The sequence below is a fragment of the Periplaneta americana genome, chromosome 8 (genome assembly GCF_040183065.1).
Source record: "Periplaneta americana isolate PAMFEO1 chromosome 8, P.americana_PAMFEO1_priV1, whole genome shotgun sequence".
Lineage (NCBI taxonomy): Eukaryota > Metazoa > Arthropoda > Insecta > Blattodea > Blattidae > Periplaneta > Periplaneta americana.
The window spans coordinates 69,496,446-69,513,090 of record NC_091124.1 but is presented as its reverse complement, the minus strand read 5'-3'; the positions used below and the strand labels follow the sequence as shown (position 1 = coordinate 69,513,090).

At 35.6% G+C, this 16,645-nt stretch overlaps 1 protein-coding gene across 2 annotated transcripts in view; it reads right to left on the bottom strand.

Moving 5' to 3' along the window:
• The window catches only part of DNAlig1 (DNA ligase 1), a 58,403-nt gene that overhangs the window by 41,535 nt on the left and 223 nt on the right, over positions 1-16,645 (bottom strand). Inside the window, exons 2-6 of one of the 2 annotated variants that reach the window (XM_069833080.1) lie at positions 16,422-16,493; positions 16,053-16,172; positions 10,018-10,124; positions 6,166-6,299; positions 1,014-1,212 (exon numbers count right to left, since the gene is read on the bottom strand). In XM_069833080.1, the coding sequence (XP_069689181.1) occupies positions 1,014-1,212; positions 6,166-6,299; positions 10,018-10,124; positions 16,053-16,172; positions 16,422-16,493 (632 nt within the window). Of the gene's footprint in view, positions 1-1,013; positions 1,213-6,165; positions 6,300-10,017; positions 10,125-16,052; positions 16,494-16,645 lie in introns of those variants that run through there. The other variant, XM_069833079.1, reaches the window with a different exon arrangement.

Genomic DNA, 16,645 nt, shown 5'->3' with positions numbered 1-16,645 from the left:
TAAAATCAGTTAAGCCTTTAGTTTGATATTTGTAGTTGTTTGTCCGTCAGAGTTTAGTTGTCCCCATTATCAAAATCTGCAGGAAGTGTTCATCTGAAAGGGGATTCAATGCATAGGCTTTACACATTCTATTTCAGAAATGATTGTTCACAACAAATGTATTGGAACTAATATAGAAAATATTTCATGTCCAAAATCATTTACATTTTGTGAAGTTCAGTTCTACCATATAAATCTTTGCATGTTGTGGTCAATGAGCAACACCCACACATATCATTAAATGTTTAAATACAATGAAAAATGCCATCAAGTCAGAAAGCCAAACAGTTCTACATTTAATTTAAAAATATAAACATATGAAAATAGTCTAGGCCAATAGATAAATAAAAACAAAAAATCTTTATATGAAACTAGTCAGTAAATTCAATTGAAAATTGGATTGTATTATTCTATCTCACATCAAAATGAATTTTAGCAGAGAACGATATATTTTCATGCATTGTCAAAATCTTAAAAATAATCATGAATGCCTGTTTATCTTGTGAAATTGCTCATGTGCAAAGATGTTAGAAAAGATGCCGCATATTCAGTTTTATACTTATCACACAATGCAAAGTATATGGAGATGTTAGTTGCCATCTGCTTTCCAACGTGAAAAGGCTTCTGTTTAAATGATTTTAAATATGGGTACTGAATTTTCTCCTTGAATTTCAAAAGTGTGACCATATCTCGACAGAAATAGATCACAAAAGTTTGGAATAGGTTCGGAATTTCTCTACAATAGATTGTGTAATGGAAAATTCATTCTAATGTAATCCTTAAAAGAGGAATTTTCCTTAAGTGGGACTCCTTAAAGCAGAATCAATTACAATGTTTCTATGGGAGTGCTTCTCGAACTTTAGAAATCATTCCTTAAAATCAAGGACAGGGACATTAAAATGAGATTTTACTACTTACGAAACTGTTTGAAAGAAATATCCGTTCTTGGAAAATATTGATTGTAAAATTCTTACCAAAAAAGCTGTGAACTGGTTTCTTTGATGGTGATTCTTTTCCATTCATCTCTTTGGTGTCCATTTCATCTGATTTATCCTCTGCCTTTACATGATTTTCTTTCAAATTTTGACACTCCTCAGCAGTCTCCTCTTTCTCCATATTTTCTGAGGTATGATTAGTACTTTCACTTTTTTCCTCCTTACTGGGTGAAGCTTCCTGAAATATACAATGCAATTCGTGGTTAGCAGATTGGTATTTTGTTTTCAATGCCTTCAATATGGTCAACTAAGATCCTGAATAGTAAATTTGTTAAAATGTTTTTTTTTTATTTGAGGTTTGTTTTATGCCATCACGGTGGTCTAGTGGCTAGAGCGCTGGACTTATAATCCTGTGGACCTGGGCTCGATCTCCGGTGTACTCCCAATTTAACTTGAGTTGGGCAACCCTATGGTCCAGGTAACACAGGAGTTTTCTCTGGGAGCTCCAGCTCATCATATCATCTCATCTCATCATGGGTGTAGCGTAGACCAGCCTCCTATGGCACACCCTGGGCAACAACTTTGTCGGTAAATTGGTCTACACAACTGGTTTCATATGGGTGACTGACGAACATATGGGTGAATGATGTATACATAAAAAAGAAGCTTTTCTTTTTATTCTGTATTGAAATTTTTCGCCCACTTTTCATTATTATTCCAATTCAGAAACAACTAAGTAAACTAAAAATACTCCAAAAGGAAATAACATTTCAATGGATACCTAGTTATTGTGATATACCTGGAAACGTGAAAGTCGATAATGTTGCAAAACAGGCAACATATTTGCAACCAAGACCTCTTCAAGTGATATCTCTATCCAGTCCTTTTGCTTTAGTAAAGTCTCATTTTATAAACCTATGGATCAACAATTGGCTCTCTTCTGACAAAGGAAAAATTTTACTGTCTGTACAAAAGAACCAAATGACCTGAAAATGTTGTTGTTGTTGTTTTCGAATGCCAGGCGTTTGACAATAAAGTCATTTGACCTCTTGCACTCCAATATTTTTCAAAGATATTATCATGACCAGCCACTGAAGCACAGATTTTGAGGTGTTCCGAATCCATTTCTTGGTTTGAGTTGCACAATGGGCAGTTAGGGGACTGATATATTCCAATTCTATGTAATTTTATGACCTGAAAATGTACAAGCACTTGTCCAGACATGTTTAAACATTTTTAACAAGAGCCAGAACAAGTCACATTGTCATACAATTGTACCTATACCGATTTCACATTTCTGATAATCCTACTTGTCTGTGGTGTAATAATCATCATGAAGATCTGAAACACATTCTTCTATACTGTCCATCCATAAACCACAAAAGAAGTAAATTAAAATCATCAGTACCAGTTGCAGAAGATACAGCCCTGTAGTATATACTGACTACACTACAACTTTGGCTACTAGCAACAGGCATTTATAATGAACACCGATAAAAATACCCCTCATTTCTCGTGAAAAACAACAACTGAATAGACTACAGTGGACTTTATGTTGTCAGCAAACAGCTGGATACATTAAGAAGATTGATTGATTCATTTTAAAGCACATATTTCTTAAATTTTAAGGAACTACAATGAGTTTCTTTCTCCCTTTTTAGCAAATTCCATTTTGTAGGTGGTAGCAGGACCCATTAAATCAAATTCATTACATTATAATACGGGAGAAGTAATTTGACAGGAGTGAGAAATGGTCAGCGATATTTTGCTTGGAACTATCTCATTCAGCGGCAGGACTCCATTGGAAGTCCTAGATCTACTTAATGGGACTCCCGGGGATTCATTGCTCTTCCAAAGGAAGTAATGCTAAGGATTATTATCACTCTTATAAATCCAGTGCCCTTAACAAAGTTTGACTCAATAATCTTATACAGTGCTCTCACTTTACAAGGAAACTTCGCATCATTCTGCTGCCGGCCAACTTTCTGCTCTCCCGAATGCAATGTGGGAAGCCAGTTCTACAAAACATCTCAGCAGTTAGTTGCTTCTGAAAATTATACTGGAACATGTGTGTGACTGTTGCTTGTTTATTCAGTAATTGATTAGAAAATGAAGTATATGGTTAAACACCAAATTTATTTGGTGAAAAGTTACGTGAAAAAGAGATAACTATAGAAGATGCGTTCAGTAATTTGCTCGTAAATATCATGACTCTTGCATTCCTACAAAATCTTGCGTTTCGAAATGAAATTACAGAAAGTGGCAAATAATTTGTTTAAACGATGTGAGACATGTCTTACTGTGCAAGGAGGTCATTTTCAACAGTATCTGAAATAAATGTGAATAATAAACCTGTATACATGTATTTTAATAATATAATTTAAATTCGTGGTTATCATTTGAGCTACGAACAAGAAAAAGATATTTCTACAAAACTGAATTACTTAAACTATGCAATGAATACCATTAATAACATTTTCGAACCTTCTCTTGTCCGAAAACATGCAAGAATTAAAGTCTATAAAACACTGACGACATCTGTTCTCATATATGGAATAAGGAAGTGAAGCTTGGACTATACATAAATGTGAACATCGAAACACAGCCAATGAAATGAAGTTTTTAAAAAGAACTGCTGGCTACACTAGATTAGACAAGAAGAAAAATGTGGATATTTCGAAAGAATTAAATATTGATCCAATTTTAGGGAAAATAAAAAATTATAGACAGAAATGGAAACATCGTATACTCAGGATGCCTAGAACAAGAATACCATGCCAAGCACTAAATTACCGCCCTTTAGGAACAAGATCCACTAAAATGATAGAGTGAGACCATAATAGGACACCAGACCTAATACGTGATAGGAAGAAGAAGAATTTAAATTCGTGGACTCATTTTATTCTGTAGTTGTTAATGTCTTGATTTCCCAGTAATAACAGAACATGCTTCTTGCTGGTGCAAGCATGACACGCAGGAAAGCGTATGCCAGGGTTCCGCTGTAACCTAGTTTTCTTGTAAAATGAAAGCACTGTATATTAAAGCAGAAATGAAAATCACTTGATCATCCAGGATAGCTACGAATTAAATTCATTGTAACAAAATTTCTCCTGCACTCTTCTGAGGTATACATTTACAGTGACGTCAGGAACTGGCATACGGGTGTTTCAGAATTCAAGGAGTTGTGAAGGGGTCTAGGTAAGTACTTTGAGATAGGCAACTAGAGGTCTGCGGGTTCAAACTTGCTCGTAACGGCGTGAAATAATTTTTGGGCTAGTACGCCACAGATTGAACCTGCTTGTGGTACAGCGGTATATTTGAAAATGTGTTCGATACAATATTCTATGTCTCTGTGCCACAATCGGTAAACATTGTAGATGGTTTCTGTCAGAAGATGAGATCAAACATTCAAACTTCAGCAGGTACTTTTTTTTAACTTAAGGAATGTAAAGTTAAACATGCTGTTGTAACATTAAAAAGTCAGCTCTAGTTATTTTGTCCATAGACAAAACAAGTAACAAATTAGGATGAAACAAAAGCAGTGTAGTGAAGCACTGTCTCATTATTTGCCGGCAATTTTACAGATTCTGTAAAAGTTAATTTTGAAAAAACAGTTGATTAATTCTGTATAGTTTTGCGTCATCCAATCCCTAGTAAGGTCCGAAACCATCCCATACCATTCCATACTCCTGTTTCATTTTAATATTGGGTTACGAGTATCAAATGTAAACAACTTTGACAACTGGTGACTCAGATATTTTTCCTCAGCGACCCTGAGTTCTCTACCTCAAATTGCTTGTCTACAACCCCTTTATAATCACCCAGTATATGTCAAAATATGGATAAATCTTTTCCTTATTTCAGTTCGGTTAATTTGAAATAAAAACCGAAAGTTCAACTTGCCTATATATTTTGCATTTTTAGATTAGTGTTCAATGAAGTGAACAAATTTATTGTATATCAGTTTTAGATTTTAAGAGATAGAGGATTACTACAACATCTAGTAAAACTCTAGATAGCTTCTTCCTTTTCAACATTACAAAAGTTGGATAAATATGATCACTGAAATTAATCACAGAATAAGGCATGGATTCCCTCATTCTTCTACACTTTGTAACTTCTGCACCGACAAAGCTATACAGATGTGACACAGAATTTACAGACGAACTTAAAAAAGATAAAATGGGTCTATATTTTACAATACTTTTATTTACAGATAATCAGATGGTCCATAAGTTAAATAATAATAATTTAAAATTTCGGAATATCCTCAAAGAATACAAGAGTAATAGCTTTTAGAGTCCAATTCTAGCAAAAATTGTTACACGTGATGATATCCTTTATATCTTAGGCTGTGAATTGTGTGTGTGTGTGTGTGTGTGTGTGTGTGTGTGTGTGTGTGTGTGTGTGTGTGTGTGTGTGTGTGTGTGTTCCCAATGCCCACCCACTTCACCTGCGTGATTTGGGTTCCGCATAATGCGGATAGATGGCAGAACTGTGACCCATTTTCTAGTTGTACACCACTTCGGCAGGTCACACTGTACATGATGTGTATCTGTGGAGAGTTATGTCGTGCACTAGGGTGAATGTATTTGTTAGTGTTCGTAGTGTAGTGTCTGGAATGAGTGATGATGATGAAGATGAGGAAGGGAGAAGGGGAAACCCGGTGCCAGCACATAGCCTACTCCTGTCGAATAGCACCAAGGGGGCCGCCAGGCTTAATGTCCCCATCCGACAGCCGAATCACTATCAACAGTGACATATGCCTTCTCTTCATATGCAATGCGGAGATATTTGGGATTTAACCCAGGTATATTGTTATACAATCTAGTGATTAGAAGTTGTACACTGCCATCTCTCCTAGTCCCGAGGTAGAAGTTTTACATGAATTGAGGTACCACAAAAATATAGACATATACGATCTAAAGAGGATCTAGGAAATTCAGTGACAAGAGTCACCAAGAAAATAAGTTCGTAAGACGAGTTCTAAAAACATAGAGTGTGATTCAGGAAAATACACATTTTCAGAAATTACTCTGGAAACTTATATTAGCATTTTAAAGAAACCCATATCCACTGATGCCTTGTTGATAGGTGAAGCAGTTTGTGTGATCCAAAACATTTTTAGTCTATACTATTTTAACAAAGTTAAAATCATAATAATGCAACATTGACAAAGAAATAACTGTACCTGATTTTCATGAGTTGTATCTTTGTCTCTGACATCTTCATCATCCTTGGTTTGAGTCTGGGATGCCTTATTTGCTTCAATTACTTTGGCAATACCCGGAAGAAGCTCCTTTGCTCCTCTATCTGGTGCTGGAGCTGTAACCATAACCAAATATTATACAGTTATACAGTAATATATATAATCTGCTCTCTCAACGTGCAATGAGATCACATTTCCAGAGTTGATACAAAGTATGGTTTAGCAAGTTAACAAGGCTCCATAAGATAACTTTTTTTCCAAAACTGAACAACTGAATTAACAACATAGAAAGTGAAAGCAATAACAATAGAGCATGTAAGACTATTATTGGGTTTCACACATCTGATACAACACTCAAATTCATTAAAATTTGAATGTGTTCATTATCGTAAGTGAGAATTAAACATCAATAAAAAAGAAACCACTAGATGAACTGCTCCTACAATGTCCATACTGGTAACTTTTACAATCGTTTACAAACAAATTTTATAAATAAATAATACAACAGAAATTAAAAAATGATTTATTTAAGAAATTAACAGCTGTCACCAAGACAAACTTTCGATGGATGACATCACTTATAAATTTATTACTAGGTTTAGGGCTGGAGGTATATATACATTGACAAGTGAAAATGAAATATTATTTTGAAGTAATAATTTTGTCCTAATGTATTCAATTTGGCCTTTAAATTGTTGTTTAGATTCAATTACATGAATGGAATTGTGGAGCATGGTAACAACACCTCCACCCCCTCTATCTTCACGAAACAGATTAAAAATTTTGTAGTCAGCAAATTTGTAAAATTTTAAAATACCAGCAATCTGAAAAGATTCTTGTATGCATATTAAAGAAGGCTTTTTGTCCTGGACTTCTTGCTTTAATAAATCCATTTTGTTTCTTAAAGACTTAGAGTTCCATTCTAAATTTTTAGTGTCTATATCTTTTTCGTTACTGTTGCCTTTTCATTTTAATTCTCGGTCTTTAAATGTACTACCCAATGAGACATGGAATTTATTCTTTTTAGCCTCATTTTTTATATTATAGAGAACGAATTTTGCTTCTGCATTGGACTCACACCATACTTCAATCCTTTTGGTATTATATTTGCCTCTTTGTCTCATTATATGGTTCTTTTCAATATTAAATTTGGCTCTGATTCACTGGACGGTGTGACTTTTGGTGTTTCAAATAAGTACTTTAGTACAATTCTTGGCATCTCTCAGTGCAGTCCCTACCTGGAGATCCGATTGAGGGACTATTTTATCTCTGGAGAATTTTACACTGAGGGACTCCATGAATATAAACAGTGAAAAATATAGTGGGACTGCATTGGTGGTAATGCAGCATATGTGGGTACCTTTTTGTTACGTGTTAGCTTAAACAACAAGTTTAAGCCCCCTCACCACGACAAGGTGAGTACCCACGAGAGGGTACTACACCTACACCGATTTCACATTTCCAATAATCCTACTTGTCTGTGATGTAATAATCATGATGAAGATCTGGAACACATTCTTCTATACTGTCCATCCATAAACCACAAAAGAAGTAAATTAAAATCATCAGTACCAGTTGCAGAAGACACAGCCCTGCAGTATATATTGACTACACCCCACCTCTGACTACTAGCAACAGCCATCTATAATGAACACCGATCAAAATACCCCTCATTTCTCGTGAAAAACAACAACTGAATAGACTACAGTGGACTATAGTGGACTTTATGTTGTCAGCAAACAGCTGGATACATTATGAAGACTGATCACTTATAAATCTTTTGCAGAACGTTTAAACAGACTGCCTGGTAAGAAAGGGACAATTTCAGCAATAAAGTGTCACACTTTGCAATGAAAACCGCATTATTAAAGAGATCAAAATACAAGCTTAAATCAGAACAGAAAACGTAGTAAACTACTTATAAAACCTGGAAAAATATAAATGAGAACTGAAAACATAATTCAGAAGTATGTAATTGCTGCATTCAGACTGAAAACAAAGATGATTTTTAGCAGTTCATCTTCATAAAATAATTCAAGGATGTAACATCAGATTCTTCAAATATGTGAAGTAAGGGGAAAAAGTAATTTTAAAGCATTTATTTATGACAATAAATTATTGTGTTCAATGGCTGAATAAACTTGTATCCTTGTTCAGTCAAATGGTTGTGATAGTAAACATAAGCCTAATTAAATATGCCCCTGAAAATATTTTCCCTTCCCCTGAAACAAGAATTACAGTGTTGTTGGTTACATCCTTATTCCGAGGAGGTTTTCGATTATTAAGATTCAAAACCTTAAATTTAGCTATTAAGAAAATGCAGTGACCAATCACTAGCTCGTGGTGATCAAATACTGAAGAGTATATTATATGCCAACTACTAGAAATCTATCTATTAAAATGTTTTAAATTCTGATCTTACTTGTCTCCCAACATAGTATAATTCTGTCCATGTGGAATATATGAAGAAATAAACAATGTAACTCTCTTCATACATAGTCATTGTCAACTTACCTTCTTTCATTCCTGAGGAAACTGCACATATATCAAATCTCTCAAATGATCAGTTACCAGTATGTATGCCTTCTCTTTCTTTTAGGAATTATTATTAAAAAACACAAATACACCAAACTCAAGTTCTAGGCGTGATTCGAAAGTACAACCACTATCTCCATGCAACAATAAAATTGTATTTTAACCACATAATAATACTGAAGCTTGTGAAGGACACAAATTTATCTAATAAGTTTAAAAATGTGTCTGATTGTAACATGAGTTACTGTGGAATGACCCTAATCATAATTATATAACAAATCTGAATGTCTCTTCAGACTTGATTATATAGAGGGTGATTCACGAGGAAAGGTAAAAAATTTAGGATACAATATCTTAGATCATTTTGAATGAAAAAGTTCATATGAACATAGGTCTGTTTTCGAACGATGGCAGAGCTAGATGCATTTCTTTTGGTAAAAGTCTCGCCCCAATGTGAATCAGACGTTACCATATGCTGCTGACATGAGACGAGGTCAAGATCGCAATAAATGACGTAACATTGGAATCTGCATTGTGAGCGATGGAGATAAGAGAAACAAACTGGGTGGTGGGGCATTACAAATGTCCAATTGCCTGCTCTTGTCTGATGTAATGACACAGAACCCACAGATAACACAAATAGCCTACACTATCATCAATTCACAGCAGTTATCGGAAGTGTTAAGTTGTGTTTTTCAAGATGCCTTGTAAATTTTCGACTACAGAATACGCCGATATTGTATATGTTTATGGTTTGTGCGATGAAAGTTCCTTGCGTGCTGTCGCTGAATATGAATGAAGCCTTCCGAACAGAAGGGTGCCATATCGAAGAGTACTTACTGTCTATGGGGTTGAATGAAAGACTTGGTATAGCAAAGGGAGGGGGAAACGAAAGAGGCACTAATCGACCGTATTTTGGATGTGGCATAAAGAACAGCTATGTGCTACTCTCCCGAGCAATGAATGCAATTCACGCCCAAGCGCAACAGTGCATTGAAGCAGAAGGAGGTATCTTTGAAAATGTATGGAAACATCGACCCCGACATCTAGAATATTAGGTATGTATGCATACGTGACTATAAACTTTAAATTTGTCTGTTATCTGTTCTAAATGCGAGTTAGTACAATGGAATCTCAGAAGTTTTTGTGAAATCAAAGAGCCATATCTCCGTAACCATTCGAAAACAGACCTATATTCATATGAACTTTTTGACTCAGAATGACTTCAGAACTCACATCTTAAATTTTTTACCTTTCCTCGTGAATCACCCTGTATATTTATTACCAATATACACGCACCTGTTTTTCTTCGTGGTACTCCTTTAGGAGAAACATTAGTTTTCTTATTTTTCTTTCCAGGACTCGAAGGAGACTCAGATGCTTTCTTCTCTGGTGGTGGTGATGAACTGAAGAAGATGAAAGATGATTAATCTTTCAGAATGTATACTTGTATTATAATTATTATAAAACCCAAACATATAAAAATAAACATAAAAATTACATGCTACGAATAAACAAAGAGTGGCAAAAGAAATGATTAATTAATCAATAATCATGCACTAGAAGTGGTTAAATACAGAGTCAAACCTAAGAGACTAGCACTCCTGCCATCGCTTGGTGAGCGCTACAGTCTAGCAAGCAAATCACCAGCTCTCACGGATAACATTCTTGCCGTCTCATGAAACTATAGTCTGGAAAGTGTTCTTTTGCGTAACTAACGAATTATTTATTTACGGAAATGTCCTCCATTATGTTCTCTACACATGTCGCAGCAATGTATGAAGTTTTGGGACACTATATATGAGGTCAGGAGAACTCAACACACTAATTGCCATTATGTTCTCTACACATGTCGCAGCAATGTATGAAGTTTTGGGACACTATATATGAGGTCAGGAGAACTCAACACACTAATTGCCATTATGTTCTCTACACATGTCGCAGCAATGTATGAAGTTTTGGGACACTATATATGAGGTCAGGAGAACTCAACACACTAATTGCCATTATGTTCTCTACACATGTCGCAGCAATGTATGAAGTTTTGGGACACTATATATGAGGTCAGGAGAACTCAACACACTAATTGCCATTATGTTCTCTACACATGTCGCAGCAATGTATGAAGTTTTGGGACACTATATATGAGGTCAGGAGAACTCAACACACTAATTGCCATTATGTTCTCTACACATGTCGCAGCAATGTATGAAGTTTTGGGACACTATATATGAGGTCAGGAGAACTCAACACACTAATTGCCATTATGTTCTCTACACATGTCGCAGCAATGTATGAAGTTTTGGGACACTATATATGAGGTCAGGAGAACTCAACACACTAATTGCCACACAGCAATCTCACAGCTTGGTAAGAAAGTCAACACCTTACATTTACTTTAAGGTCAGCCAGGGCACAATATGTGGGTTTTCTTTACCAATTGTTGCACCACGTTCGAACTTTACATTCTCAATCACACCATGTTCGCACTTTACATTGTCAATCTCAGTTAGTTAATTGTCTGAACTATATTGAGAAATGTGTATAGACAAGGTTAGATACACAATACAGCAACGCATTTTCTTGTTGTTGAAACATATGTACTGAAGAAGTCACACAAGGTGTGTTTAGGCCTACATAAGTTTCGGCAGCACTTTTCAAAGGTTACCAAAACCATCGAAATGTGTTGTTAAAATATTTCGTAAGTGATAACAAACAGGTTCCTGTCTCGATAAGAAAAAAAGTTGTACATGGCGATGAGCTCCAGCAAGCATTCAAGAACTTCATACATACATTGCTGTGCCATGTGTATAGAAAGTAATGGAGGACATTTTGAACAACTGCTCTCTGATCTCTTTATGTTGATTTCTAGTTTATGGGGCGCACAATGGGCCATTCATGCCTCAGTGCTTTAGTAGCTGTCTATACAGAAGAAGACAAGCAACTGCTCTGAAATTCAGATATTATCTTCATTTCCTTAACTGAATAATTCGCTAGTTATGCAACATATCACTGGCCACACTGTACGAGTAGTGTCGTTAGATGGCAAGAACAGCACGAATGTCAGCCCCTTAGATTTAACTTGCCCTGTACATTAGAATCAACAGGATACATTGGGCTAGACACAAGCTGCAACTGAATGTTGATCAAACAATTGATAAAGTGCTGTTGCCAGGCCAGAGAGCTAACAAGAAGTGGAAAGACCAATGATGTGCTGGAGGGATGATGTGGAATGGGACATTGAGATTCAAGGACAGGAAATGAAGATTACCCGGAAAAAAGAAAATAGGGGAAATTCTTAACCCTCAACTGGTATCGCTTTTTAAGTGTACATTACGATATCAAGCAATATGGGTCTATATTGACCCATAGATACCAGTTGAGGGTTAAGAAAGATAAAGAGACACCATATAGTCAAAACTGCTGCTGCTGCTGATGATGATATTTAACAATGATAGAAGCCACTGGAGTAGTTCAGGCAATAGCATGTTTGCCCGCTGATCTGGAGTTGTGCTCGGGCATGGGTTCAATTCCTGCTAGGGGTGATTACCTGGTTGTGTTTTCTCCGAGGTTTTCCCCAACCGTAAAGTAAATCCTCAGCCTCATCTCGCTTTAATCAATTCCATCAACGCTAAATAACCCAGTAGTTGATACAGCGTCGTTAAATGACCAAGTAAAAAAAAGATAGAATCTCAAAACAAACATCTTACTATCAACTCAGAGGAAATAAAGATCCAGGTAGTCCATGGAGGCTATGACTAAGTTGAACACATTAAGCCAATCCAGGAGGAATAATACGTATGTGTGAATGAGTGAGTCATCCTCAGTGATCCGATGATTGCTATTAGATTCGAAGTACTCAGGTTCAAACTTGGCTAAAGGGATGGATTTTTCAAGGAGGGGATAAAAGAGCTTTAGCCTACAAGTCTAGAGGCCAGAAATCACTTGGAAGCCTGAGGAAAAGATGAAGATCTCTGGAGATGGAACAGGACTGACAAGGCCTAAGCCATGAAGCTGGTGATAATAAGAAATCCTAGTCTTCAGATGGAAAGAAGAGATAAAGGATGTCATAAAAAAGAATCCTATCTCTAACCGAAGGCCTTCAGGAAAAAATTATTAGCCGGTTCCTTCAATAAGTTATTGGTTTTCCTGCTTTGCACACAGATGACTCTGTAGAAAAATGTATCATGAGACCACAGAGGCAACTATCTGATGAACAAAGGTAATTTTTTTCACTGATTAACTTTGTAACTTCTTCAGTGTGTTAATATGAGGAATTTTACCTGGCTGCCTAGTTTCGAAGTGGTTTTCTTCATTGTCCAAAGCCTAGTTACTTCGAAACTAGTCAGCCATGTAAAATTTCTAACATTAACACAGTAAAGAAGTTACAAAGTTAGTTGGTGATTATGTAAGTGTTAAAAGTGTATATAGAACAATGAATAATTTTTTATTAGGTATTTAATGACACTGAATCAACTGCACAGTTATCTGGCATTAGTGGAATTAGTGATAAGTAGAGACAGGACTTCAATTCAAATGCATGTTTTTTATATAAGCTTGCTACAGTTCTCAAACTTTGTAAATATCCATTTCATGGCTTAGTGATTCGAAATATGTATACTTTTTCCGTGCATATTTGCATGTTTTGGCCTTTTCAGGGATAAATTCATGCATAATTTTAGATTTTAGGTTTAATAATGCATATTTTGAGGTTTATGTTGCATATCACGTTCATTTTTATAGTTTTATTGCAAATTTTATGTTAAATCACATCAAACTGCATTTTATAAATGTTGCCTTGTAAAGTTTAGTATTTCTGAGCTTACAATATTTGAGTGTATGTACTGAAAAATATAAGCGAAATGCTAATGGTTTGCACGGTTTCTACTTGAGGACTTTGAACTTTACCAGCTAATCCTCTCATTGTATTGTCACACTGGAATTCCACACCCGCAACTCCTGATCTATACAAGTCTTACCCTGAGGCTAAAATTATTATTAGAAGGATGCCTCTTCTGCTCCCTCCCATACTTTGTAGTTTGGCGACAATAGCACTAACATGCTTCCCCTAACATGCTTTTAATTTGGAAAGGTAGATAGGTAGAAGGTCTGTAGTAGGCTACATGTACAGGTGTTCTGTGAATTAGCTACTGTATTTGTGTTCTGTGGTGATCTATGAAGTGCTGTAATGCCCCCGATTAAATGTTTGAGAAGAGATCTTGTGGCACAGTGGATCAAGGGAAAAGAATATCTTAGAACAAATGGTGAAGTAATTTATTGTGATTGTTGCAATAAAGATGTAAGTATTAATATTTTTACTACAAATTAAATATTTAGGATAATATAGACCTATTTTAGAAAATATTATTTCCGTCCACTTTGAACATATTGCATGTGAATTTGTGTATTTGGTCAGTGTCTGGTGTGCAGGCCAGTCAGTTCATCTGATAATCACTAGTTCTAGATCATCACGGCATTAAAAAGAAAAATAATAAATCATTAACAAAATATTGATTTATATTTTACTTGCAGATTCAGTGTTCAAAAAAATTTCAAGTTGACCAACATACCGCTTCAGCTTCACATATAGCAAAGATGAAACAGAGGCAACTAACCAAAACATGGTGCATACAATCATTTGTCAATGCACCACCTCAACAAGCACCAAATGCATTCTTTATGGTTTTGTGTTAAGTTATGCTTTTGTAGGAGCAAATATACCTTTCGAAAAGTTAGCAAATCCTGGATTAAAAGTATTTCTAGAGAAATACACAAAAAATAATGTTCCAGATCCATCGACCTTGCGAAAATAAATTATCTACCAAGGTCATATGCAAAGGTATGGAAAATTTAAATAATATATTATCTCATTTTTAATTTCCATTGTTATCTGAGAACAAGTAAATAATAATCTAATAGTGATACAAGGAGCTAAAACTATTTCAGTAGATAGTCTAATGTATAATTGCTAGTCTAAATAATAAAGCTGTATAAATGCTGCAGGCTTTAGATGAAATTCGAGAGGAACTAGGAAACTCGGATGTATGGACTTCTATAGACAAAATGAGGATTCCATGGGTCGATATATAGCAAATTTAATTGTTGGAAAGTTGTGTGAGAAAGTCTTATAAGAAACCGACAATGACTGACAGTAAGTAAAGTTTACCCAATATAACATTACTGTAGGCCTATTTAAACTTTTTAATTCTCAATATCTCCGCAACTCAAATAGACAGGCAGGTCTTGTGCATGACTTTCGAATCAATGCTAATTTTACTTTTGTAATTCTCCCAATTAACTGTTGGGGTGCACAGTAGTGTCGCGGTTAGGGCATAACACTACAAGCTGAAAGGTAGTGGGTTCGATTCTTGATGGGGGTCATGGATTTTTCCATTGATCTAATCCTTCCGGCCGCACTTTCATCCTGGAGCCCACTTAAGCCTCTAACAGGAATAAGTACCAGGGGCATTTCCTAGGGGGTAAAGGCGGCAGGCACATAGGACTGACATCCCTACTGTTATTAAATGCTGATTGTCTGTAAAGACGAGAGTCTTAACCTCTCGCCACCCTCTGGACCAATTTGGCCTGTCATGGGGTTGACTTTATCTTTACCCAATTAACTGTACCACTCTCACAAGACTCACTCACGTTTCCCTACCCAAGAAGATATCACAATGTTACCAACGTAGCACGTGGAAGGTCCAAGAAGAATTACTAGGGCAGCAGACTATATAATTATTCATTCTTATTGTACATATCGATGGCTAAGAAGTGATATATCATATATGTGAACTTGCAGTTGGGTCAGGAAACTGTTTTAAAAACTAATTTCTCTCAAAATAGACAACTTTTTACATATATTTCTGGACAAAATATTAGTTAACTGTCCAATTTTGTAAATATAATAATAACGTAGTTATTCCTAATAATGTAGTTACACCAAATGGCCATTTTTTGTAGATACAAAGTATCGCTTCTTAGCCAACGATATGGTAACATTAAGAACGCAATACTAGAAATTCGTCCAGGACTATAAAGATATACAGATAAATATCTTGGTAATTCTCCAGATTAACTGTACCACTTCCGCAAGAGATTCAGAATTAATAACTGGAGAAAAGAACCATGTACAATACTAGAAATTCATCCTAGACCTGTCGGCAAATTGAAAGCTTTATAAAAAAAAAAAGTGTCTCCGTGGTAGGCCTAGAGTTAATCTGGAGAATTAGACCTACCTCCCACTTTTTACAGTGCAGAACTTATAGGCCTACGGTAATTAGAATTAGACAATGATTTTTGCTTTTTATCAATGACAGTAACATTATAATACAAACCTTGCGGAAGTTCCCTCATCTTCATCACTGTCACTCAGAACTCTACGCCTCTTTTTCTTTGTCGAGGGTGTCACTTTAACTGGAGAGTCCTTTCTGACTGCTTCTGATCCATCTGGATTGCTAGGTGGGCAGCAAGATAAACATACGTTCACTGGTTTTAAATACAACCAAATGTTATTTGATGCGGTCAAACATCTTGTAATTGCTGCCTTACCACAAATAGGTAGTGCATTACTTCTATATCTATGATTAACGACAGATGTAAAGAAAAACCAAACATTCCTTGGTTTACAAGATTTAATCATAGTGATATCACAACCACGGCAAGTGAAACATACTACCGTATCCACAATTTAACAAACAACATACCCACTTTCAATTTTTGTCGATTCATTTCCATTTACCCTTTCTGATTTTTCGGGTGCGCTCTTAAAGAAAGACCTGTTGGATAAATCAAATTTACTTACATAACCTCAACAAACATTGTTCTTTCATAAAACTTTCTCAAACAAAGTACAAAAATATTTTTCAAATACTTTCTGCAAGGCATTTATCGAATTAACATTAAAGCAATTCATTGTTAATTTTTATCT